This window comes from Somniosus microcephalus, chromosome 25 (genome assembly GCF_052327205.1).
Source record: "Somniosus microcephalus isolate GS21.2 chromosome 25, FLI_Smic_1.0, whole genome shotgun sequence".
NCBI lineage: Eukaryota > Metazoa > Chordata > Chondrichthyes > Squaliformes > Somniosidae > Somniosus > Somniosus microcephalus.
This window is the reverse complement of record NC_141011.1, coordinates 30,345,463-30,371,732: the sequence shown is the minus strand read 5'-3', so window position 1 is coordinate 30,371,732 and position 26,270 is coordinate 30,345,463. Positions and strand designations below refer to the sequence as shown.

Genomic DNA, 26,270 nt, shown 5'->3' with positions numbered 1-26,270 from the left:
CATGCCAGGTGAGGTCTGTATAGTGACTGTAGAACATCAGCATTCCTTATGTAGACTTGTACTGTTCTGGCTGTATATCCCAGCTTTCCGTTAGCTTTTTAACTGCTTCACCACATTGTCCAGACATTGAAAGTGTTGACTCTGGTATTGCTCTCGGGCATCTTTCCAAGTCTCCTTCGACGAGTTCAATCCCATTCATTGTATGTTTATGATGGTCATTTTTTTCAACTAATCAACAAGACTTTACACTTATCACTAAATGTAAGAGCCAGCCCCTTCAGGAAAGGAGGAAAGAAACCGAGGAAAAAAACTGATCCAAGAAATCGCCCCCTACTCCTTCAGTGCCACATATCCATTTCTCACCCTAACCATCCTTGTGCCCTTTCTGAATGCGATTGCCAACTTAGTGCCAATTTGTACCAAATTAGGTCATTTTTGTGCTGTGGGCCGACAGCAACTAGGAACTGGAGCAGAGGCTGCCAAGATTGGTGGGTTATGAACTTGTTTTTTTTTATTCGTTGATGGGATGTGGGCGTCACTGGCAAGGCCAGCATTTATTGCCCATCCCTAGTTGCCCTCGAGAAGATGCTGGTGAGCCGCCTTCTTGAACCGCTGCAGTCCATGCGGTGAAGGTACTCCCACAGTGCTGTTAGGGAGGGAGTTCCAGGATTTTGATCCAGCGACGATGAAGGATCGGCGATATATTTCCAAATCAGGATGGTGTGTGACTTGGAGGGGAACTTGGAGGTGGTGGTGTTCCCATGCGCCTGCTGCCCTTGTCCTTCTAGGTGAAAGAGGTCGCGGGTTTGGGAGTATGACCAAGTCCAAGGCACTGAGACGCTTGTGTACCTATTTATGTTGTTTGGGTCAATTTAGTCACCCCCAATTCAGCCACGTGATGGAGTACCATCTGGGAATAAAGAATCAGAGACAAGAGAGAAGAGAAAAAGAATTGAAGTGGGTAGGAACCAAAGTGAGCTGATCTCATTTTTGCCTTGTTAAACAGAAAACAACACGGACAGCAGTGATGAAGGCTACTGGTTAAAGGAAGGCATTTCCAAGAGCACGCTCAAACATTTTCATTTCTGGGGATTTATTGCTGTTTTAAAACTTACTAAAATCAAATTAAATATATTCTTAAATAAATTTTACCCTTTGTGGCACACACCTGGCCAAAATTACTTTCTAGAAAAGCAAACTAGTACTGGCGTTGCTTTGCTTGTGCAAGCGTGGAAGAGAGGGAAATGCTCATTAACATGTCTACATTTTCATTAACAAAACTTCCTGTCTTTACAAAGTTTGGAGGGAAAAAGAATCACTCTCAGTAATGTGTGTAATTTTAATCTGAGTACGAAAACTGTCTGGCGTAAAACTGCAAGATGCGCATGCAAGTTTTATGCATTTTCCAGGTATTACCCAATACACAACAATCTCTCTCATCAATTAAATTCTGTCATGATAGGAATTCATTTATTTTTCTAAGTTATTTTTGACAAACATTTTTCATTGGTGTAATCTTTTGTCGGTGTAGATAGTTAAATCTGGTTTTTAATCTTTTCCAGGATATAAAATGAAGAAGAGGGTGGGAGCCATCGAAGAGTTTGAGTTCCTTCCACTGACTGATGGAAACCAACTGCACATCACAATAGCTGTCACTGGCTGGCTGTGCACGGGAAAGTATGGTACGGAGAATAATAAAGCACAAATCAAGAGCAAATTCTCTTCCATTTTTTAAAATTGTATTGGCTCCAGAGACAAAGTTTGCCTCAGGAAATTGTCTGGCAGCATAGTTCAGCTTTCCCCAGGAATTGTTCCAAAAATGTTTTCATGCCGGAATTTCCCCTCCGTAGCGCACGAGCCTTGGCGGCAGTTGTAGCCTGAGCTGCTGCTGCCCTAGCTACAGTCATCCAATTTAACCCAGGCCAGGGATTGAATCTGGGACCTTCCTGATCTGTACGGCTCGGTACTGTTCCAGGTGGATCCTTTCCCCACTGAGCTATATGGGAGGTTCCAGGCAACCTTTTACAAAAAGGTAAAAAGATGTATTTATCCATAAAAGAGAAAATGATCCTCACCTGAGTGAGGCAAGTAATTGAAACTTTGCTGCAATGCTCTCCACCCATCCCAGTTGAGCTAATCTCCTTTTACTCCAAGTGGCAAATGTGAAATTAATGCAAAACACTGCACAAATTTATTAAAGTGACTTTTTTCTTCTCATGGGGATATGGGGAGAAGGCAGGGACAGGGTACTGAGTTTGGATGATCAGCCATGATCTCATTGAATGGCGGAGCAGGCTCGAGGGGCCAAATGGCCTACTCCTGCTCCTATCTTCTATGTTTACTGCCCACACACTATTAAAGGATAATATCGTGTAGCGTGGTATTTCCAATTAACAGGCTTTGGCCGGCAGAAATCGAATTTAGAGATTGGCATTAATTTCAGATACAGGAATTTGTATGTGACAAGGTTACTAACTCTTTTTATTTTTGTACCTTGAGTCACTCTGCCTTAGGAAGCGTTGTAGCTGCTCTGGTTCACATTAGTCTTCACAGCAGGTCAAACTCAGTTACCGATAGGCCGCTACGCTTGCCTGGAAAGCCTTCAGATATAAAAATAGCTAACGAGGATGTCGGTGCTACGGACTGTCATATATTAGCATCTCTGTTGCCAGGGAACTGCTCTGCTTTTCGGGACAGAGATTTTGGAGGAAGCTGTTTGTTTTTCGAACCCCAGAATGAAGGAAGAAAGAACTTGAATTTATAAAGCATCTTATTACATCTCTCAGGCTGCCCCAAAGCACTTCACTTACAATGAATTACTTAGAAGCGCAGTCATTGTTGTTATGTCGGCAAATTGGGGTCAAAGCTGGCACAAAGGCAGCACGGTGGCATAGTGGTTAGCACTGTTGCCTCACAGCGCCAGGGACCCGGGTTCCAATCCGGCCTCGGGCGACTGTCTGTGTGGAGTTTGCACATTCTCCCCGTGTTTGCGTGGGTTTTCTCCGGGTGCTCCGGTTTCCTCCCACAGTCCAAAGATGTGTGGGTTAGGTTGATTGGCTATGATAAATTGACCCTTAGTGTTAGGGGGATTAAATACGTGGGGTTACGGGGATAGGGTGGGATATGTGTCGGTGCAGGCTCGATGGGCCGAAATGGCCTCTATCTGCACTGTGGGGTTTCTGTGATTCTGTGAAAACTGTGGTCTAAAGAGCTGCATTTTCACAGAGAGTGTATGCTGCAGCAGGTTATACTGGCAAGATTGCTTCCGACTAGAAATAAAAGTGTAAATGAGATGCCGGGTGAGATAGAACAACAATGAGGTGTCTGGACACAGCGAGAAACTGATGACTTTTCTGATTATAAATCTGGATGTTACAATAATGCAAATAATAGAGGTGTTTGAGCTTAGAGAGTAAAACTGCATAGGTTGTATTCCTTGGGAGTGGAATTAACTAATCTATCACTAGAGGGCAGGCATAGCCCTTGGGATTGAACTGACTAAATAGAGTATGGCAAAATTGTAAACTGCAGCCCATGTTTCATCCAACATCAGTCATATGAAAGAAAATGAGTGGGGACGCCTAGAAAGCAGTCAGGAGTGCAAATACTACTCGATACTTTGCGCCTCCCTAGCTCAGGAGCACAAAGGACAGTTGCAGTGCTTGGACTTTTTCCACAAGATCAGGTTCAGCTGTGATGCCGTCCATGGTTAAGCAGCCTACAATCACTGTATAGACTCACACATGAAAAACAACCAGGTAGTAAGGCATATTACTTCACCTAGTGCCCATTGAACTGTGCTCCAGCAACAGTCAGTGACTTCAGGAAAGATGGGGAGAAAATTGAGCAAAAGCTGCAGCCAATTCCTGTAGGCATATTGTGATTCAACAAACTAATTGGCTAGCTGTCAGATAAAAGTCGGAGCTCCTGGTAATGACCAAGGAGTTTGTATGAGCTGTGTTTCATGGTACAACCACTTTTTACAAATCTTTAAATTATTTTTATTAATGTATTTGCAGCTTACAGACACGGTCATCTCTCAGTCAAAAATCACGTGGTGAAAGATTGTATATCTTGTGTTTAGCGACCATCCGTAGCTACACGACTTTCAGTCTCGCCCAAATGTGTGGCCTCAGTCATCACACATCCGTAGGGCAAAAAAATTATGTTCTGTTAAGCTATCAATTAAATATCTGAAATGTGAACACATTAAAAGTAGCAAAATGTACAACTGTGAGGCATAAACAGCAGAAAAAACATTGAGAAAATAAATAATGTTTTCAGTGATAACACAGCTTAAACCATTGTGAAACTTCTAATTTAACAATATTTAAGATGAGGTTTTGTTTTGTGTTGCTGAGGAGTCTGATGTTTCTGCTAGAGCCAGAGGGAGGATATTTTATGAGGAGTGCGCAAAGACTGTCACCAATACCAACAGGAGCGTGAATCTACAGATCAGATCATGCTTCATTGAGACAGAATACAATGTGCTCACCAATTTATGGTACATCCAATGGGAAGGCGGTTGTAATTTAGTTTACTGCCCTGACTAGTGGAAACAAGGCAGTTGGTTGATGTAAATGTTTAGACGGGGCGCATGGTGTGCATAAATTGAACCATCACAGAATGACACAAGCTTGATGGATCAGCTGCTGTTTTCTTGTCCTTCATTTTCATATGAAAAGATGAGAAAATCGATGGCTGACGCGAGGGATCAGAGCGAAAAGAAGACCTGGCATGTTAATCTGTCGCATCTCTTTCAGACACTGCAGATTTGCTTTTCTGATTTTATGCGAGGTGTCCAGTCTCCCCAGGATAGCTACGTGAACCTTGGACATGTAGCAGCATTCTTGCCTCTGAGTCAGAAGGTTGTGGGTTTCTAGCCTCACTCCAGGACTTGAGTATGTAATCTAGGTAGACACTTCGGTGCAGTGCTGAGGGAGTGCTGCACTGTTGGCTGCGACATTAAACTGTTAAGTTTGCTCTCCCAGGTAGACTTAATAGATTTCTTGGCACTATTCGAAGAAGTTCATTTGTCTGGGATCTTGCGGTGCGCAAAGTGGCTGCCCTGTTTCGCTACACTACAACAGTGACTGCACTTCAAAAATACTTCATTAGTTGTAAAGCGCTTTGGAATGCCGAGGTCATGATAGGTGCTATATAAATGCAAGTTCATTTATATTCTCCCTAAATCATGCATTTGTTCTCCACTGCTCCATCAGGAAGTTTTGAGGCACCCTGGCGAAGCCTGCTGCAGTCCAAGGAACAGTACTGCCTAGCCTGGGAATCAAAGTATTTGATGGAATTGGGTAATGCCCTCGTTTCTCTGCTGAATGGCCTGGTCAATATTGTGGCACAGGAAGCTCTAAAATACACTGTTCTGTCAGGTAAGGCAAACACCCACAATGACTATTGTATTCTAGTGACATTTTCAACAGGATTCATTCCTTTTTTTGCTACTAATGAGATATCTGACACAGAAAAAAAATGGGTAGATTGATTTTTTTTAATAATAAATTGTGATTTTTTAATAACAAATTGTAGCACCAGAACAGCTGGTAGTATGGACCACATTTAATGGCCAGTAAAATAACAACCATTTAATGTTAATAATCGCCCTTCACTATTCCAATTTTTGATTATCTCTCTGGCATGCTAATTGTTAATAATCTCATTACATTATTCTATTTGTTAATGATCTCCATTCAGTATTCTAATTGTTAATCTCCCTGCAGTATCCTAATTTTTAATATGTTGCCTGCAGTATTCCAATAGCCTCCTTATAGTATTCTAATTTTTGACAAGCTCCTGCATTCTAGTTAGTAATCATTTCCCAGCAGTATTCTAATTGTGAGGTTTCTTTTCTCATTATTGTCCTTCCTTGTGCTTTTTGCAAACTTTTAGGAAGTCAGAATGTGATTGAATTCTGAGTATGCGATGTGATTGATGACATTAATTAAGAGGAATGTGGTGAAGATGTCACTTGTTGCAATTTGAAGTTTGAAATTCTTTGAGACTATATGTGAAAGCACCTTGATACTCTCAAAACTTATAAGAAAAACTTATTTCTGTGTGAATAGTTTTTGTGTATCTACAGTATGTAATTCCTTGTGAATATTTGATTTGGTGTACGGGTTCGTTTGTTGCACTGAAGAAAAGTGCAGTTCTGCTGAAGCTATTCAGAATAAAATCATGATTCTTGTTAGATAACTGTACAGTATTGTGATATAGTGTGAGTTCACTATACTTTGCACTGGGGGTCACCTTTAACGCCCCCCCTCCCCACAACTGAAACTAGGTGGGAGGGCAGTTAAAATGGAGATGGGATCTTGCCCCTCCTTTCCCGCCCTGATCTGGCTGACTGCAATTTGAAATTGCAGGTGGTGGCGTCCTCTTTAAATATGCAGATTGGGCTCCGACGACATCGGGGTCCATTCTGCTCTTTTAACCTGAGGCCTGAGCGGGGGAGTGATGGTGGCTTTCCCCGCCAGGCAAAAGCTGATGGCAACAGCAACCAGGGGAAGAAGAGACCCAGCAAGGGGATCCCCTGCCCTGGGCTTTCCCACCTTCTCTCTGATCAGGATTTCCCTCCCGGAGCACTTGCCTTGTGGCGGGACTGTTCCCTGGGTCCCTGGCAGCAGCTTTCCGCCGCCTGATTTTAACGGCTGGTCAGTCACTTCCCGCTGACTTCCTGGCCGTTTGGGTTTTGCTACTGCTCCCGGGTGAGTTGGCTGCTCGCTTTTTCCGTGTTCCTACCCGAGAGTTGAAGTAGAACACACAATCTCTAATGTCCTATTTGTACAGTATTACACAGCCGCTTCGAACAATGATTCTTCCACTGCTGCAGGTTACATTGGGGACCAGAACCTGAACAAGGGGAAACCAGCTGTGCACGGGCCTCGGGTTTCTCCAGAGGCAGCAGCAGTGATGTTGAACTTGGCTCATACCCAGGTCACATCTTTAACAACCTCATCTTTGCACTTGCTAGGTATCGTGACTGCACTATCATGGCCAGCCTCACTACTGACTGTTGCTAATGTCATCGACAACCCCTGGGGAGTCTGCCTCAGTCGGTCGGCTGAAGTTGGAAAACATCTGGCCCAGGTGCTACTGAGCAGACAGCAGGTAAAAGGCATATTCCGAGTTGGGTGATGTAACTGACAGATTTATCAACATAAGCTAAAGCAAATTCTCTAAATTTGTCAAAGCACCAATTAGTAAAATTATTGATGTAAAATGTACCCAGCATTCAGTGTGGAAAACCCCAGCATTTTTTACGGTCTAGTGTTTCTTTCTTCCTCTCTTCTGAAAGTTGTGATTTCCTTGTTGGAGCACAGTTCCACACCTTACATCCAGTACCTCACCCAAGTGACTATTATTCATGCCTGAGTATTGCTTTTGAGTCCAAACCTGCCATTCACAAACATACACTTGTCACTGAGGTCACTTTATAGCAAACAAGCTGCATTTATATAGAGCTTTTCATGCAACAAAGCATCCCAAAGCTCTACAGAGACAAGAGACAGGCAGTGTTGGAAGAAGTGTTATCAGTGGTGATTGAAGGCATGGTTAAGGAGAATGTTTTTGAAGGGGTAGAGAGAAGTAACAAGAGTTTAGAGAGAGATTTTCTGTGTTGGGCCAAGACAGTTGAAGGTCCTGCCACTGAAGGTGGAGCAGGAAGAGGGGGGGGATGCAAAGAGCGGAGGACGCACATTGTCAGAGTTTGTAGAAGTAGGGAGGGTTAAGGATCCTGAGGGACTTGTAGACGAGCACAAGAATTTTGAATATGATAGATTGGGGGATGGGGAACCAGTGGGTGGAGGTTGGCAAGGTTGAAAGTGCAACAGGACGTAGTGTGGGATAGGATGTGGGCGCTGGATATTTGGACAACTTGCAGTTTGTGCAGGGTGGAACTCGAGAGGTTGGCAAGGCGAGCATTAGAGCAATTGAGCCTTGAATAGTAAAAACCATGGATGAGGGTTTCAACAGTAATGGGGGTGAGGTGAAGGCGGAGGTAGAAATAGGCATTCTTGGCGGCGGTTAGCATGTGGGGTTTGAAGCCCAGCTCCGAATCAAACAGGACACTGAGGTTACGCCTCAAGTATATATAACAGTGGATCCTTGTGCTTAGGAATTATCTTGCCAAGGGAGAGCATGTAAACAAGGAAAATGAGGAGGCCAAGGACATTTGATTCCCTGGACTCCCCTGTGCTGCTCTACTGGATTGCACTGTATGTCTCCGCTACTATGACTCTCCTCTGCCACTTAATCTCTTCAAATATAAAGTAACTTGTTCGATCCTGCAATGCCCATCACCTGCCTGCTGTTGTTACCTGCTGAGCTTCAGGACTGTACCTCAATGCACTGCTGGCTTCTCACTCTGCTGCTGTGTTGGGTCCTGGCCTGGACAGAAATCTGCTTTCTTCTGATCTGAGTTCCATTTCGCCACTGTCTTTTGGGCATTACTGTGATCTCCACCTTTGCTACCACTTTCTACTAACATAATATTCTCTGCCTCTATTCCAGTACCAGATTTTGGTAGTTAAAGTAAGATATGTAATTTTGGTAGGTGCTAGTTAGTACTGGTCTGTTTTTGCGGGCTCTGTTTTCTGCTCGGCTGTGAATTTTCACTTTATGCTGAACTAGCTCTCATCCATTCCTGTTGGTTTTAATCTTATTCTGGATTCTGCTTCCATGCTGCCAAACGATCTCTGCTTTGCTGCTATCTGCTTGCTTCCTTTGGCCACTGACTGCATTCATTCTTCAGCACTCATACCGTCGCTGCACCGGGTTGGACCGGCTCCTCATCCCCCTACAGCTGTCCCCTCGGACTGCTCCCTTATCTGTACCAATCCTTTCGCCCTCCCCTGGCTCCCTGGACTTCACTGCTTTTGGTCCTTGGGTTTCACTCTCGCTACTCCTCGCTCTTCTGCTTGTATATCGCATCTGCTGGTGTGCACTGTTAACACCTGAGACCGCAATGCACCTCCGCTGGAGCCCTGGGTCAGTCATTCATCTCCTGTGTCCAGTTTTGGTCTCCACATCTCCAGAAAGAGATTGATGGTTCCAGACCATATGTATAGAAGGGATAACAACAGAAAATGCTGGAAAAACTCAGCAGGCCAGGCAACATCCGTGGAGAGAGAAATAGAGTCAACGTTTCAGGTCGAAACCCTTCGTCAGGACTGAAAAAACACAGGAAATGAAACAGATTAAAAGGCCAGTTTGGGGGCTGGGAAATGGGGATGAAAGAACAAGAGAGAAGTGAAGAGACATTAAGAGGTATTCAAAACCAGACGAGATGGTGATAGGACTAGTGGAGACAAAAGACGGCTCTAGACGAGGTGTGAAATGCGCTGGCAGAATGAGAGACAGCTGCCATGTGGGAGAGAAAAAAAGGGGGAAGGGCACAAAACAAAGGTGTGGATAAAAAATATATATAAAAATGTAATAGGGGCCGAGGTTATGATCTGAAATTGTTGAACTCGATATTGAGTCCGGAAGGCTGTAAAGTGCCGAATCGGAAGATGAGGTGCTGTTCCTCGAGCTTACACTGGGTTTCTGTGGAACAGTGCCTGAGGACGGTGAGGTCTGAGTGGGAATGGGGCGGTGAATTAAAATGACAGGCGACCGGAAGCTCGGGGTCACCCTTAGGGACTGAACGGAGGTGTTCCACAAAGCGGTCATCCAATCTGCGTTTGGTCTCCCCAATGTAGAGGAGGGAGGCTGGATTGATTTGTGGGTTTAGTATTGTGTGTCATAAGGAGTGGCTGAGGGAGTTCGAGATATTCTACTGGTTATTGATGGGAGATCTGATTTTAGTAGTTAAAGTAAGATATGTAATTTTGGTAGGTGCGAGTACGTTTTGTCCAAAATATGGAGTCAACAGTGGGCGTGATTAAAATCAGAAATCACATGAAAATGTTTTCTCCTAGAGGCTGATGAACCTGCGTGAACTAAATTACCAGAAAGGGATTGGAGACTGAATTAAATCAATTGATTTGTCAGTATTCATATTTGGGAAGACAAAGTACATGCAATCGCAGACTCATACAGCAAAGAAGGGGGATATTCGGCCCATCATGTCTGTGCTGGCTCTTAAAAAGAGCTCTCCAATTAGTCCTACTCCCCTTCTCTTTCCCACAACTCTGCAAATGTCTCCTTTTCAAGTGTATATCCAATTCCCTTTTGAAAGTTGCTATTGAATCTGCTTCCACCACCCTTTCAGGTAGTGCATTCCAAATTCACTGCATAAAAAAACCTCTTATTTCCCCCCTGGCTTTTTTACCAATTATCTTAAATCTGTGTCCTCTGGTTACCGACCCTCCTGACAGTGGAAACAGTTTTTCCCCTATCTACTCTGTCAAAACCCCTCATAATTTTGAACACCTCTATTAAATCTCCTCTTAACCTTCTCTGCACTAAAGAGAACAATACCAGCTTCTCTACGCTCGCCACGTAACTGAAGTCCCTCATCCCTGGTACCATTCTGGTAAAGCTCCTCTGTACCATCTCAACAACAACAGCTTGCATTTATATAGCGCCTTTAATGTTGTAAGAACATCCCAAGGTGCTTCACAGGAGCGTTATCAGACAAAATTTGACATCAAGCCACATAGAGATATTGGGACAGATGACCAAAAGCTTGGCTAAAGAGGTAGGTTTTAAGGAGAGACTTACAGAGGGAGAGACAGGCAGAGAGGTTTAGGGAGGGAATTTTAGAACTTCGAGCCTACGCAACCGAAGGCACGGTCGCCTATGTTGGAGCGATGAAAATTGGAATGCGCACGAGGCCAGAATTGGAGGAGCACAGATATCTTTGAGGGTTGTAGGGCTGGAGGAGGTTACAGAGATAGGGAGGGGTGAGGCAATGGAGGAATTTGAACACAAGGATGAGAATTTTAAAATCGAGGCGTTGCCGGACCCGGAGCTAACGTAGGTCATGGAGCACAGGGGTATTCCAATGCCTTGACAACCTTCTTAAACTGTGGTGCGCAGAATTAGACACAATACTCTCGCTGAGGCCTAACCAGTGATTTATAATGGTTTACCATAACTTCCTTGCTTTTAAACTCTATGCCTCTATTTATAAAGCCAATGATTCTGTATGCTTTTTTTTAACAGTCTTATTAACTTGTCCTGCCACCTTCAAAGATTTGTGTATGTGAACCCCCTTTAAAATTGTATCATTTAATTTATATTGCCTCTCCTCATTTTTCCTTCCAAAATGTACCACTTCACAATTATCTGCATTAAATTTCATCTGCCATGTGTCGGCCCATTTCACCAGTCTGTGTATGTCCTCCTGAAGTCTGCTTCTATTCTCCTCACTGTTTACTACATTTCCACGCTTAGTGTTATCTGTAAACTTTGAAATTATGACCAGTATACCCAAGTCCAGGTCATTAATATATATCAGAGTGCAGTGGTCTAATACTGATCGCTGGGGGACACCACTGTACTTCCCTCCAGTCTGATAAACAATTGTTCACCACTACTCTGCTTTCTGCCTCTTAGCCAATTTTGTATCCAGGCTGCCACTGCCCCTTTAATCCCATGGGCTTCTATTCTGCTAATAAGTCTATTATGTGACACCTTCTGACAGCCCATACACACAACATAAACTGCACTACCTTCATCAACCCTCTCCATTTTTTCATGAAAGAAATCAATCATATGTTCTTAAATGTAGTCCAATGGAGTATATTAGAGATACAGATAAAATAAGGGAATTAAGTGCTTAGGTCTGGTTAGACATAGTTGGAAATTTAAAAAAATTAAAATTTAAAAAATTGTAAATGCTGCCAAACTGAAATAAAAATGAATAATGCTGGAAATGCGTAGCAGGTCTGTCAGTAGCTGTAAACATAAGAAGGGTCAATACCCAAAACACAAATTTGTCTTTTTAGAAATATAGCTGGATTATGTAAGGCAGAAGCTGCGTGGGCCACTTGACAATTTTCTATTTGACATGACACATTAATGACAGTTTCACGGTCCTAGCTGAGACTACTTGAGTTGTTAATACAGGGGATTAGATATTTTCTGTAGCAGAAAAACTTCGATATTGCACTTGTAGTAAAGTATATTTTACATATTTCCTTGCACTGTGTACCTGTAGACATTTTCCTGTGTTTCTGAGGCAGCCTGCTCCCACTTAAGCTTCAGTTGCTGTGAGCAGGAACAAAATAATTTTCAACAGCAGAGAAAGGCCAGTTAGTTCAACCCCACGACCCACCTTCTCACTGCATCCCTCAACCCCACGACCCACCTTCTCACTGCATCCCTCAACCCCACGACCCACCTTCTCACTGCATCCCTCAACCCCACGACCCACCTTCTCACTGCATCCCTCAACCCACCTTCTCGCTACATCCCTCAACCCCATGACCCACCTTCTCGCTACATCCCTCAACCCCACGACCCACCTTCTCGCTACATCCCTCAACCCCACGACCCACCTTCTCGCTACATCCCTCAACCCCACCTACCTACCTTCTCGCTACATCCCTCAACCCCACCTACCTACCTTCTCACCGTATTCCTCAACCCCACCTACCTACCTTCTCATTATATTGCTCAACCCCACCTACCCATCCTTTCACCATATCCCTGGTACCTTCTCACCATATCGCTCAACCCCACCTTTTCACCATATCTTTTAATCTCATCCACCCACCTTGTCGCCATATTCCTCAATCCCACCGACCCACCACCTCACGATATCCCTCAACATCCACCCCCTCCACCACCATGGTTGCTGTGTGTACTATCTACAGGATGCACTGCAGTGACTCGCTAAGGCTTCTTGAGAAATACCTTCCAAACCCATGACCTCCACCACCTAGAAGGACATGGAGCAGCAGGTGCATGGGAGCACCATATTCTCCAGGTTCCCTTCGTCACGCAGCATCCTGACTGGGACATATATCGCCATTTCTTCATCGCCGTAAGTCAAACTTCTTGCACCCCCTACCTAACAACATTGTGGGAGCTCCTTCACCACACGGACAGCAGTGGTTGAAGAAGGCAGCCCACCATCACCTTTGATGTCCTTACCTAGTTCCATATTCTACAACTCTGTTACCCTTTGGGAGAAAAAGCTTCCCCTGACTTCATTTACTCCTAACTTCCTCATTTTTAATTGGTGTCTCCTGCAATTTGAACGCTTCATCATAGTGAGGAATTGTAGTGTATGTGCCTTTAAGAGCCCCATGTGTACTGTAATGCCGGTAATGGCCACTCGGGCTATATAAGCCTGTATATTGTGTTGTATCAGTTAGTTCCCCTCCAGACTTTGTTTAGTAAACACCTATGAAACCAACTCCTGTCTTCAGTGTCTCTATCAACACACAGACACAACAGTGGCGACGAATTGGAAACGGACTTACCTGCAATTCGGCAGCACCTCAAGGACATCGATTCCTCTGGCGTCCAAAGTTGAAGAAAAATCAAGAAAAAGAAAAAGCTGTAGTTTCACCAGCTAGACAAGCTGGTGGCAGGTACTGCAATAATCCTTCCTGGGCGTCGGGCTGGGGCTCCAGCGGCTGGCTCTACAGCTGGGCAAAGCAGCGAAAGCGGAGGCAAGCAGTAACAGACGGGGAGGGAGCACTCGGGAGACGGCCGGCGCTGCGAGCAGGTCGGCGTTCAGACCTAGAGAGAGAGTCTGGCGGGAACGAGTCTCCAACTGTAAATAAATAAATAAATAAAACGGAAACAGCGTTGTCATCGGCAGCAGCGGCGCGGGAAGCACCATATCTTTACTGCAGAAAAGAAAGAAAAGCGCGGGAAGCGCCATTTTTTTTCTAGGATGCCTAAGTCTGGCAATATTGATGCTTTTGATAACGAGATAGAGGATTGGACCACATATGTGGAAAGAGTGGAGGTATATTGCACCGCAAATGGAATAGAAGATGAAAAAAAAGCTTCAGTACAACTAAATCTAATGGGCGCAAAGACATACGGGCTGTTACGAAATGTAATCACTCCAGCCAAACCAAAGGACAAGAATTTTAAAGAAATTGTTGATACCCTACAGGAGCACTTAAACCCAACACCGCTGCTGATAGCGGAACGATTCAAATTCTTCAAGAGAAATCAACACAAGAATGAAAGTAACGCTGATTACCTCACCGAATTAAGAAAGCTATCAAAACACTGCCAATTCGGGGCAGGACTAGCAGATTATCTTCGAGACAAATTCGTCTGCGGTCTCTTAAGCGAAGGAACACAGAAAAGGCTGCTTTCTGAAAAAGATTTAACACTGGACAAGGCTTTCAGTATGGCTGTATCATACGAAGCAGCCGCAAGAGGAGCTGCAGAGATACAACAAAAGCCACAGGACTTCGGCACCCATGAAATGACACAGGGTTTCGAGAGATGTTATCGCTGCGGCAGATCCACCCATGACCAGAGGGACTGCTGGTTCAAGGACAAAGCATGCAGGCAATGCGGAAAGCTTGGACACATTGCACGGGTATGCCGATCTGGACAAAAAAAATCCACAGACAGGAAAAAAAAAAATCAATAAAGAAAAGTACAGAAAGGTACAAATGATGACGGACAGTAGCTCCGAAGACCAGAAGAGCGATAGCGACTCCGAAAACAAGAGACTAAGCTGTCTCAAATTACATAATGTAATTGCCAAAGATGATTACCAGACCATTTGGGTTACCCTCACGATAGCAGGGTCCCCAGTTAAAATGGAGCTAGATACAGGATCAGCTCTGACCGTCATAAATCGACGGGATTACGAGCGGCTATTTCCGCATATACCTTTAAAAGACACATCCATTATCTTGAAAACATATACGGGGCAGAAAGTATACCCCAAAGGAAAAATAAGGGTGCCTGTTGTATACAACGGCAAGGAAATACAAAAGTTGTATTTATACATTCTACAAGATGGTGGTCCACCGCTGTTGGGACGTGACTGGATCAGGAAAATACGTTTAGACTGGCACTCCATTCAGGCACTGACGGTGACCAGTAAGAAAAAAAACGATGATGACGCCATACCTGAACGATTAAAAGACATCTTGGCCAACGCCAAAGAAGTGTTTCAAGAGAAACTAGGAACCTTGAAAGGCATCACCGCTTCAATAAAAGTGGAAGATGCAGCAATTCCCAAGTTTATTAAGGCAAGACCGGTGCCATACGCAATTCGTCCAGCAGTCGAGGCAGAGCTGGAGAATTTGGAAAAGGCAGGCGTATTATCCAAAATAGATTGGAGTGAGTGGGCAACACCCATCGTTCCAGTCATGAAGAAAGCATTGAATAATGATAAATCTGAAGAACAGAGAAAAATTTGCATCTGTGGAGACTTCAAGGCGACTGTAAACCCGGTCCTTCACACGGTACAGTATCCTCTTCCGAGGATAGAAAATATTTTCGCCTCACTATCCGGAGGGAAACGTTTCACCAAAATTGACTTGGCACAGGCATATCTACAGATGGAGGTTGAAGAGGCCTCTAAAAAAAAATATCTCACGATAAATACACACAAAGGTCTGTACCAGTACAATCGACTGGTTTTCGGAGTAGCATCCGCTCCAGCTATCTGGCAAAGAGCTATGGAGCAAGTCCTCCAAGGGATTCCGGGGACTCATTGCTACCTAGACGACATCCTTGTAACGGGAGAAAACGACAACGAGCACCTTGCCAATTTGGAGCAGGTGCTCACTAGGCTGAGAGAACGGGGCCTACGAGCAAATCGCCCCAAGTGTGAATTTTTCCAAAATCAAATATCATATTGTGGCCACATAATTAATAAGGAAGGGTTGCATAAGTCACCTGAAAAAATTGAAGCGGTCATAAAAGCCCCAGCACCTGAAAATGTTTCACAATTAAGGTCGTTCCTGGGATTAATAAATTACTATCATAAATTTTTACCGAACTTATCAACTCTTCTACACCCTCTTAATGAACTGCTACAAACAGGAGTAATTTGGAAATGGAGCGAAGACTGTAAACGTGCCTTCCATAAATGCAAAGACTTAATCACATCCAAAGAAGTTTTGGCTCATTACAACCCATCACTGCCAATCAGACTGGCGTGCGATGCATCCCCTTACGGCGTAGGAGCAGTATTATCGCATAAATTCCCTGATGGCTCGGAATGGCCGATAGCTTTTGCGTCACGCTCATTGAACTCAGCTGAGCGTAACTATGCCCAAATCGACAGGGAAGCACTCAGCCTGGTATGGGGAGTGAAGAAATTCAACCATTACCTACACGGACAAAAATTTACCCTGTTGACTGACCATCAACCCCTCATCTCCATATTCAACCCTAAAAAGGGTGTTCCCATTATGACAGCGCAAAGGCTACAGAGGTGGTCCCTTTTTCTAGGGGCACACCAATACAACATAGAATACAAAGGATCAAAACAGCATGGGAATGCTGACGGGTTATCGCGCCTACCGTTGCCAACGGTAGAAGAAGCACCTACCGTAGACCCAGTGGAGATTTTCCACTCTACCATAGTCGAATGTCTACCAGTAACAAATTCTGCCATTGAAAGGGAAACTAGAAATGACCCGACTCTCTCACGAGTCTACGATTTAACAGTGAAGGGATGGCCAGCATATGGTGAACCACTGTTGCCAGCATTCTCGCAAAGAAGAGAACAGCTGTCAGTGTGCCGAGGAACCTTGATGTGTGGATCCAGAGTGGTGATTCCACCCAAACTCCAGGATAAAGTTCTAAAGGAGCTTCACGAGGGGCATCTGGGTGGAGTGAAAATGAAGAACCTAGCCAGGGCGTTTGTATGGTGGCCAGGTATCGATGGAGACATCGAAGAAATGACCTAGAGCTGCCTAGGATGCCAGAAGGTCCAAAACGCTCCACCCCAAGCCCCTCTACATCCATGGGAGTGGCCCTCATCTCCCTGGCAAAGGGTACACATCGACTTTGCTGGTCCATTTATGGACTCAATGTTCTTAATCGCGGTTGATGCACACTCCAAGTGGCCGGAGGTAATAAAGATGTCCTCCACCACCACGGAAAATACCATCACAGTATTAAGGACCATATTTGCCAGGAATTGGCTGCCGGAACAGATCTGTTCTGATAATGGACCGCAATTTGTGTCCGAAGAATTCAGGAAGTTCTTAAAAAACAATGGGGTTAAGCACTACATGTCCGCCCCATACCATCCCGCCACCAATGGATTGGCTGAAAGGTTTGTCCAGACCTTCAAGAAGGCCATAAAGGCCATGGGTAATGAAGACATAAAACTTCAGCACAAGGTGGATAACTTCTTGTTCGCATACAGGAATGCAACACATATGGTTACAAACCAAACTCCCGCCATGATGTTCTTCAATAGAAGCCTAAGATGCCGGCTGGATTTGATCAAGCCCAACATCAGAAGGGACGTGGAGAACCGGCAGTTTCAAGGCATGAATGAAAGGCCAACTAGAACCTTCCAGATAGGTCAACAAGTTTTGGCCCGGGACTACCGTACTGAGAAATGGCAGCCTGGAACTATCTGCACACGACTAGGACCGCTGATGTATACCGTGGACATCGGAGAAAGCATAATAAGGCGCCATGCTGACCAAATCATAGAGTCATCCGAAAAGGGACAACCTACACCACAACTCTATACGCCTAACGATGAAGTAGAGATACCCATATCTACCTCCGATCTGGTGATACTGGAACCCGATGAACCCGACACTGGCATTCAAGCCGAATCAGCCTTGCCAAAAGAACCTACTACACCACCAGAAACTACTACACCACCGAGGCGTTATCCGGACCGAGTCAGGAAGCCTCCAGAGAGACTGACTTATAATTAATTAACTGCAGCAATGTGTAGATTATTTTTCTTGTAACATGTAATTAATAATTACTTAAAATATTATGTACTGGTTGGCTAAAAGGGGAGGAATTGTAGTGTATGTGCCTTTAAGAGCCCCACGTGTACTGTAATGCCGGTAATGGCCACTCGGGCTATATAAGCCTGTATATTGTGTTGTATCAGTTAGTTCCCCTCCAGACTTTGTTTAGTAAACACCTATGAAACCAACTCCTGTCTTCAGTGTCTCTATCAACACACAGACACAACAGGAATTTAGCTGGATCAACTTTTTCAAGTTTCCAATATCTAGCTTATTTCTAAATACTGTAACATGTTTACCTAATTTAATTATTTGGCAACAGAAAATAATTGAACTGTTTTGGACCTTTGACATTCAGAACAATCTGAACCACATCTCACCTGCACCCCCCACCAATATTCTATCTCTTCAGTATGTATTCTAATCGAAGACCTGTCAGTCTATTCTGTACTGCAGTCTGAGCTCTCTGATAATATTGAATGAAGTGTTTTTGTAGAGTATAGTTTCACACACAATGATTACTGAGCAAATGTACTTTCTCACATTCATTGCCAGTGACAATTGCTCTCCTTTCATTAATAGAAAATGTGAGTGTTTAATTTTGAGTGCACCCCAGGTGAGCAGACTGCGGTATGTTCCTTGCTTTGTTCTTGTGCTCGTTTATATGCACCTGATGGCTGCAGTGTGGCAAGATGATGCCAATTGTATTTCTCAGAGGCTGACTGTGCACCTTCAAAGGGTTGATATAATAAGCAAACGTTCTCACTTTACCCCTTTTATTGATGTTTTCCGCAGGGCAAGAGACCAGTCACGTTGGTTGGCTTTAGCCTTGGAGCACGGGTGATTTACTTTTGTCTTCAGGAGCTGGTTCAAGAGAAAGGTACACAAAGGATTCTTCCTAAAGAACATTCTTTATTGAAATAAAAAAAACAGAAAATGCTGGAAGTGCCCAGCAGCTAAATTGGCAGCTGAAAGAGGAAGAAGGGTTTACCGTTTCGGGTGGGACCTTTAATCAGATTTGCCAGTCAGGCTGGAGGTGCCCCTTTAATAGGAAAACAAGGACAAGTCAGATAGGAAATAGAGGAGCTGATTTATCCTGGTTAGTCCTGTAAAGGGGTTTCCACAGCCTGATCATGCCAGTTCTGATAGAGTCTCACCTGAAACATTAATCTTTTGAACTCTTTCAGACCCTACAACAACTTGTATTTATATAGCACCTTTAACATAGTAAAACGTCCCACGGCACTATATAAATACAAGTTGCAGGATCCTGACCAACCTGCCATGTATTCCAAGCATTCATTGACATTTCATTTTTTTTCTCGCACAGGCAAATAAATTGTTCTGACAGCCGATCTTTAGTAACAGATCATAACTAACTTCTGACGAAAGGCCATCGACCTGAAACGTTAACTCTGTCCCTCTCTCCACAGATGCTGCCTGGCCTGCTGAGTATTTCCAGCATTTTCTGTTTTAACTTCGTGATCTGAATTTAAAACAATTTTTTTTCATGCTGTATGAATTTAATACTTTTCAGTCAGGAATGATATTCATGAAAATTAATTCAGTTCCATCTTTAATGTCATTACCTGCTTCCCTCGTGTTCCTCCTTCTGGTTCCACTTCACATACTTCAGATTCAATGCAAATCAGTAACACTGGCAACTCCCAACAGCATGAGCATTTACATTTTTATTCCATTTAAAATAACTTATTTTATTATTACTTCCTATAACCCTTTCTGTTCCCTGAGTATCGGTTATCTTTATCCCTTTTTGAACTCTGACCTCTTCTCTCATCCCTCCTTTTTCTTATCTTTTATACTATTATATCCACCCCATCCTGCCCCAGTTTACTAGTTTAAAGTTGTTTCTACAATCCTATTTATCCAATCCACTAGGATCTTGGTCCCATGCTAGTTCAGGTGCAGCCAGTCTCTGCGGTACAGCTCTTTCCTGTCCCAGTACTGGTGCTAGCGTCCCATACCAGTCTTTCAGCCATGCATTCTCTTTCCTGATCTGTTTCTCCCTATGCCAGTTAGCATGTGGCTCAGGTAGTAATCCAGAGATTCCCACCCTCGAGGTCCTGCTTTTTAATTTAGCTCTGAGCTTTTGATATTCTCTTAGCAGGACCTCCACCCTGCTCTTTCCTATGTTGTTGGTTCCAACATGGACCACGACAGTTGGTTCTTCACCCTCCCCTTCTAAGTTTCTTTCCAGCCGCTTCGAAATAACCTTTGTCCTGGCATCGGGTAGGCAACACATCATCCTGGTCCCTCAATCGGGACTGCAGCAAATCTGCAAAGACTACAACCTTTCCATTCTGCTCTTCCTATCCTTCTCCTTCCCCCTTCTGCTCCAAGGTGCTTTGGTTAGAAACATAGAAACATTGAAGATAGGAGCAGGAGTAGGCCATTCGGCCCCTCAAGCCTGCTCCGCCATTCAATGAAATCATGGCTGATCATCCAAACTCAGTACCCTGTCCCTGCTTTCTCCCCATATTCCTTGATCCCTTTAGCCTTAAGAACTATATCTAACTCCTTCTTGAATATATTTAATGAATTAACCTCAACTGCTTTCTGTGGTAGAGAATTCCACAGGTTCACCACTCTCTGGGTGAAGAAATTCCTCCTCATCTCTGTCCTAAATGGCTTACCCCTTATCCTTAGACTGTGACCCCTGGTTCTGGACTCCCCGACCATCAGGAACATCCTTCCTGCATCTAGTCTGTCTAGTCCTGTTAGAATTTTATGTTTCAATGAGATCTCCTCTCATTCTTCTAAACTCCAGCGAGTATAAGCCCAATCGACTCAATCTCTCCTCATACGTCATTCCTGCCATCCCAGGTATCAGTCTGGTGAATCTTCGCTGCATTCCCTCCATGGCAAGAACATCTTTCCTCAGATAAGGCAACCAAAACTGCACACAATACTCAAGATGTGGTCTCACCAAGGCCCTGTACAACTGCAGCAAGACATCCTTGCTCCTGTACTCGAATCCTCTCGCTATGAAGGCCAACATACCATTTGCCTTCTTAACCGCCTGCTGCACCTGCATGCTTACCTTCAGCGACTGGTGCACAAGGACACCCAGGTCTCGTTGCACTTCCCCTTCTCCCAATCTATTGCCGTTCAGATAATCTACCTTCCTGTTTTTGCCACCAACGTGGATAACTTCGCATTTATCCACATTATACTGCATCTGCCCAATCATCCAACCTGCCCAAATCATACTGGAGTTTCTCTGCATCCTCCTCACAGCACACACGCCCACCCAGCTTTGTGTCATCTGCAAACTTGAAGATATTACATCTAGTTCCCTCGTCTAGATCATTAATATATATTGTGAATAGCTGGGGTCCTAGCAGGATTCTGAGCACCCTCCCCGCAGGCTTCCTCCTTATCCCCAGAGGTAACGTTCCCTTTAAGTTGCGCAGTTGCGCAGCTGTCTCGAGGTCCCGCGCAGCCGGTGAGCTGGCTTCCCCGTGCGGCCCCAAACAAATTAGGGCGAACATTGGTAGCGAGTACGTCATAACTGTTGGACAGGACCAGTTTCGGGACTTCGTTCTCCTCCACCCTGCTGACTGTCAGTCACGCACCACTCTGTACCTGTATCTCTCTCGGTGGTGTTACTGTGTTATGGAGCAAACTATCCAGATATTCCTAACCCTCCTTTAAATGTCGAAATGTCTTTATCTCGCGCTCCAGCTCAGCGACTCTGAGCCAGAGTGACTCAAGGCATAGATATTTCTCTCAGGTGTGGTCACCCGGAACAGTCTCACTGTCCACAAACTCCAACATTAAGCAGTCTTGACACACTGCCTGTGCTACCATTATCTACTTTATATATTTATTTACTGTACAGCAGTTATTTATCAATTTCTTATGCTAACGGATTCACCTTTAATACTAAATTATGATTAACAGCTGGATTAATTTGATTTCTGTTAGCTACTTCCATTGCTCAATTTATAGCCTATTACATCTATTGGTAACTTCAGAGAACAGCCATGAGGTTGAACCCTTGTGTCAGTGGTTGACTTAAAACAGATTATCTGGCCATTATGACGTTACTGTTTGTGGAAGCTTGCTGTGTGCAAATTGGCTGCTGTGTTTCCTACATTACAACAGTGAATACACTGCAAAACTGCTTCATTGGCTGTAAAGCGCTTTGGGACATCCTGAGGTCATGAAAGGCGCTATAGAATTGCAAGTCTTTCTTCAGTTATTTTAATCTAATTAATTATTTACATATTTGTAGCTGAAAGTTGGGCTATTACCTTTGCCTCTTATTAATTCTTACTTTTTTTTTTTAAGTAAAGTGGTCCCTCAATCTACTATATAGTTAAATATTAAAGTGTAAATCCATAATTGAACACTTGGCTTTTATTCCTCGGGCTCCGTCGCTCCTCCCTCTTGCCAGCTGTGATGCCACTTTTTCAAGTTCTTCCCTCTGTTTGTTTCAGTGCTCTGATTCCCCGCTCTAGTTTAAATCCTCTCTCCGGGCCTTTTTTTGTGTGTGGAATGGAGGTGGGGGTGGCGGGGGGATGAGATGGGAAATACATTCCAGTAATGGATTATCGGGGCTTTACAATGAAAAAGCAGGTGACTGACTCACCAACTAGCATTTCTAACTCGTGGTGACACCGCATACAAACGAGCAATTCCGAGTGTCAGGGAAAAGTCCCAGCATTCATCCACTCTGAAATTCGTTTGAATGAATGACCAGATAACCAGCAGCAAGTTCAAAAGAAAAATACATGAATATTAGCAATCTGGAATCAATAACAATGCTCAAAATATACAGCAGGTCCGTCAGCAGCGAAAACATTTCAGATGTAGACCTTTCAGAATCTTGAACATTATCCTGGATTTTCCCTTTCAGATGTGCATTTCTACCAGTTTTCTCTTTTATTTCAGCACTATTAGAATTTTCACCCTTGCTTGGAAAAAAATTAATTGGCCTATCTTTAAGAATCTGAGTTTATTGTACAGCAGCAATACAACTAAACCGTATTGTATCCCATTAGCCAGTTCCTAGTAAAGGGCGAGACAGGCAGCACTAATGCAGGCTCCTCACAGACTACAGGAAACTCTCTTTTTACCGGCACCTAAATAACCAGAAATCTCTCTTAACTGGCAAAATTCAGGAGTCGGTTCAGGTAAGTTTTACTTCATATTAGTGGCCGTGTAACCGGGGTTCCTGGATCTGTGGCCGTGTAACTGGGGTTCCTGCACCTGTTGCCATGCAACAGGGACGCCTGGATCTGTGGCCGTGTGCGGGGCTCTCGAACCTTAGTAAGTATACCTCTCTGTAATCCGGACTCTTTGATCAACCGGCACCACGCCGGTCCCGTCGGTGCCGGTAAAAAGAGAGTTTCCTGTAGATTAAACCCAACACATCTCGGGGCTGAAGTTCCACCAGGTGATAATTTATGGAAACTCAGCGTGAGTACTCCTGATTGAGTTGAAACCAGCTTTATTGCTGAGATTATTGGCAAGCAATTTCTTCGCCCAGGTGTTACCTGAATTTTTTTTATTCGTTGATGGGATGTGGGCGTCGCTGGCTAGGCCTGCATTTAGTGCCCATCCCTAATTGCCCTTGAGAAGATGGTGGTGAGCCGCCTTCTTGAACCGCTGCAGTCCATATGGTGTAGGTACACCCACAATGCTGTTAGGAAGGGAGTTCCAGGATTTTGGCCCAGCGACAGTGAAGGGACGGCGATACAGGTCCAAGTCAGGGTGGTGTGTGGCTTGGAGGGGAACTTGTAGGTGGTGATGTTCCCATGCGTCTGCTGCCCTTGTCCTTCTAAGTGGTAGAGGTCGCGGGTTTGGAAGGTGCTGTTGAAGGAGCTTTGGCGAGTTGCTGCAGTGCATCTTGTAGATGGTACACACTGCAGCCACAGTGTGCCGGTGGTGGAGGGAGTGAATGTTGAAGGTGGTGGATGGAGTGCCAATCAAGCGGGCTGCTTTATCCTGAATGAATGGTGTCGAGCTTCTTGAGTGTTGTTGGAGCTGCACTCATCCAGGCAAGTGGAGAGTATTCCATCACACTCCTGACTTGTGCCTTGTAGATGGTGGAAAGGCTTTGGGGAGTCAGGAGGTGAGACACTCGCCGCAGAATTCCCAGCCTCTGGCCTGCTCTTGTAGCCACAGTATTTATATGGCTGGTCCAGTTCAGTTTCTGATCAATGGTAACCCCCAGGATGTTGATAGTGGGGGATTCAGCGATGGTAATGCCATTGAATGTTAGTAAGTTTGATTTTCTGAACATACTGTGACAGATGGTATCGTACTCGCTTATTTGTCTCGGAGCTAATAACACCCTGACCTTGAAAGTGATGTCTTTCGGATGGTTAGGAGCAGTTCTCCAGATAACACTCTGGGGACAGATACTGCTCTGCAGATACAGTTTAAAAAAAAAAAAAACTACAAGCTGCGTGTTTTGAAATAATTAGTAAAGATGGTTTGAATGTAATATTGCAGTTTCTATGGGGCTGCTCGTTAGGATGCTAATTAATGAATAAGTAGTTTAACATAGTCAAACCGTGCATGCTGACCCTAATGGCTTTATTCCTATTTATATTTGTGTCAATCGTTGCAATAATGGAGTCTGATTGCTGTGAAGCCCACTTAATACTGTGCCAGATGGGAGATCAATTGATAAATAACATTGTGGCTCATGTTTGACATTGTAAACATCTGAAAGCAAATAGGATGAGAGTAAACCAAACTTAGTTCATCACCAACCAGTGATATGGGTCTCTCCAACAATACGTCCATGGTGGTGTGGGGGAAGAGGCGATCTCTGCTATGTTCAAATGTATCATTATCTCGCTGTTCGTAAAACTTCACCTGGAGCATCAAGAGCCATTACGTTTCTGGCGTCATCAGGCTGGGTCTTGTGTTCATTCAAGGTTGTTTAAAAACCTCATCAAATTCTTTACGGAGGTAACAGACATGTCAGTAGTTGTCGGGTCAAGGATGAGAGGCCACAGATACAAGATTAAATGTAAGAGATTTAGAACAGGGGGAAGGAGAGACTGCTTCTCACGGAGAGTTGTGAGGCTGTGGGATTCACTGCCAGGGTAAGTGGTTGAGACAGAAGCACTAATCATAAACATGATTAGAACGATTTGCTTGCGTGTGAGGATAAACGCCAACACGGACTGGTTGGGTCGAATGGCCTGTTGGCCGGGTTTTAACTTTTCTATGTATTTCTATGGTGGGATGCATCTGTTTATTCCAGTAGTTTACATTCAGGTCTGTGTCGAGGCTCTTGTGACCACACAGAGATAACAGCTATTGTGGTAAAATCTAAATTTTGACTGTGCCTGAATAAACTCGTATTGACTGAGTCATACTGAATGTGTCTGGACCAGGTGGGGTAGATATAAGCTGATAGATCTGTTGAAGGATTAGAAGTTTTTTTTCTTCCTGTGTTCTGGTTGCAGATGTTTGAGATCCTAAGATCAGTGGTTACTTGCATTACTTTCCAGTTGGCTACCTGTCTTGAGAATAGAATCATGACTGTGCAGGAAACTTTCTGCTATCCGGCACTGACTGGACCGAGCTGGTGCCGGCCCATCAAAACTGCCGGAGAAACCAGCGCTTATGTTAAAACATACAGAGCTTCTGAGCTCCGTCTGAAGCAACAAACCCTGTTGCTTAGCAACAGCTTCAAAACAGTCGGCGCAGCTTGCAAGCGTCTCTCTAGCTAAGCAACAGCTTCAGCGAGACCTTGCAGAGCCTGACTAGTGGGGGGAAAAAAAGCAACGAAAAGAAAAAAAACCTAACGAAACGGCTCCTGATTTTTGCCGGTGTATCGAGCATTCCGGACAGTTAACCTCCGGATAAACCAAAGTTTCCTGTACTGTTCACTGTAACAAACATGATTTGTGTGGCGTTAATATAAAAAGAGTATCTTGAATTGTGTTTCAAAACTGCTTGGTAGTGAATGAATTTCAATGAGTATTTAAGTGTGCAGCATGAATGTCAATGAACCTGCCTGCATCAGCCCCCTTACAGTAAAGGTTCTGATTATAATTAACACTTGACCACCCCACCAGATAAATAAAATTCCTTACTCTTTTTTAAAAAATACTTTGAAGCATAAAGATGAATCATAGATGATGAAACCCGCAATTTAAAACCTCGAGAGGGCTATTTTTAGACTGTTGGATGTTCAAGGACTATAGATGGTTATGGAGCAGTAAAGACATGCACACTCCAGCCCCGAGTGCTCCATGCTTTGATATCCAGAGTGTTAACTAATTCTTCTTGTTTGTGGTAAGGAAATTAAAGATCAGTTTCGTTTCTCCAATGTTTTCCTTTTTACCTCCTTTCCCACAGACGCTGACTATTGCTGGGATATGGGTTCCTCAGCTGTTGGCTGCCCCCCACCCTTGGGTACATCACCCAAGTTGC

General features: G+C 44.2%; 1 protein-coding gene across 8 annotated transcripts in view; it reads left to right on the top strand.

The window, feature by feature from the left end:
- Window positions 1-26,270, top strand: part of tmco4 (transmembrane and coiled-coil domains 4) — a 101,154-nt gene that overhangs the window by 34,827 nt on the left and 40,057 nt on the right. For all 8 annotated transcript variants that reach the window (XR_015073524.1, XM_085967061.1, XM_085967056.1 and 5 more), the window contains exons 8-11: window positions 1,563-1,682; window positions 5,223-5,387; window positions 6,989-7,125; window positions 18,642-18,726. Coding sequence is in view for 7 of the 8 variants with exons in the window: in XM_085967061.1 (XP_085823187.1) it covers window positions 1,563-1,682; window positions 5,223-5,387; window positions 6,989-7,125; window positions 18,642-18,726 (507 nt within the window). In the remaining variant the exon portion in view is untranslated. The remainder of the gene's footprint in view (window positions 1-1,562; window positions 1,683-5,222; window positions 5,388-6,988; window positions 7,126-18,641; window positions 18,727-26,270) is intronic.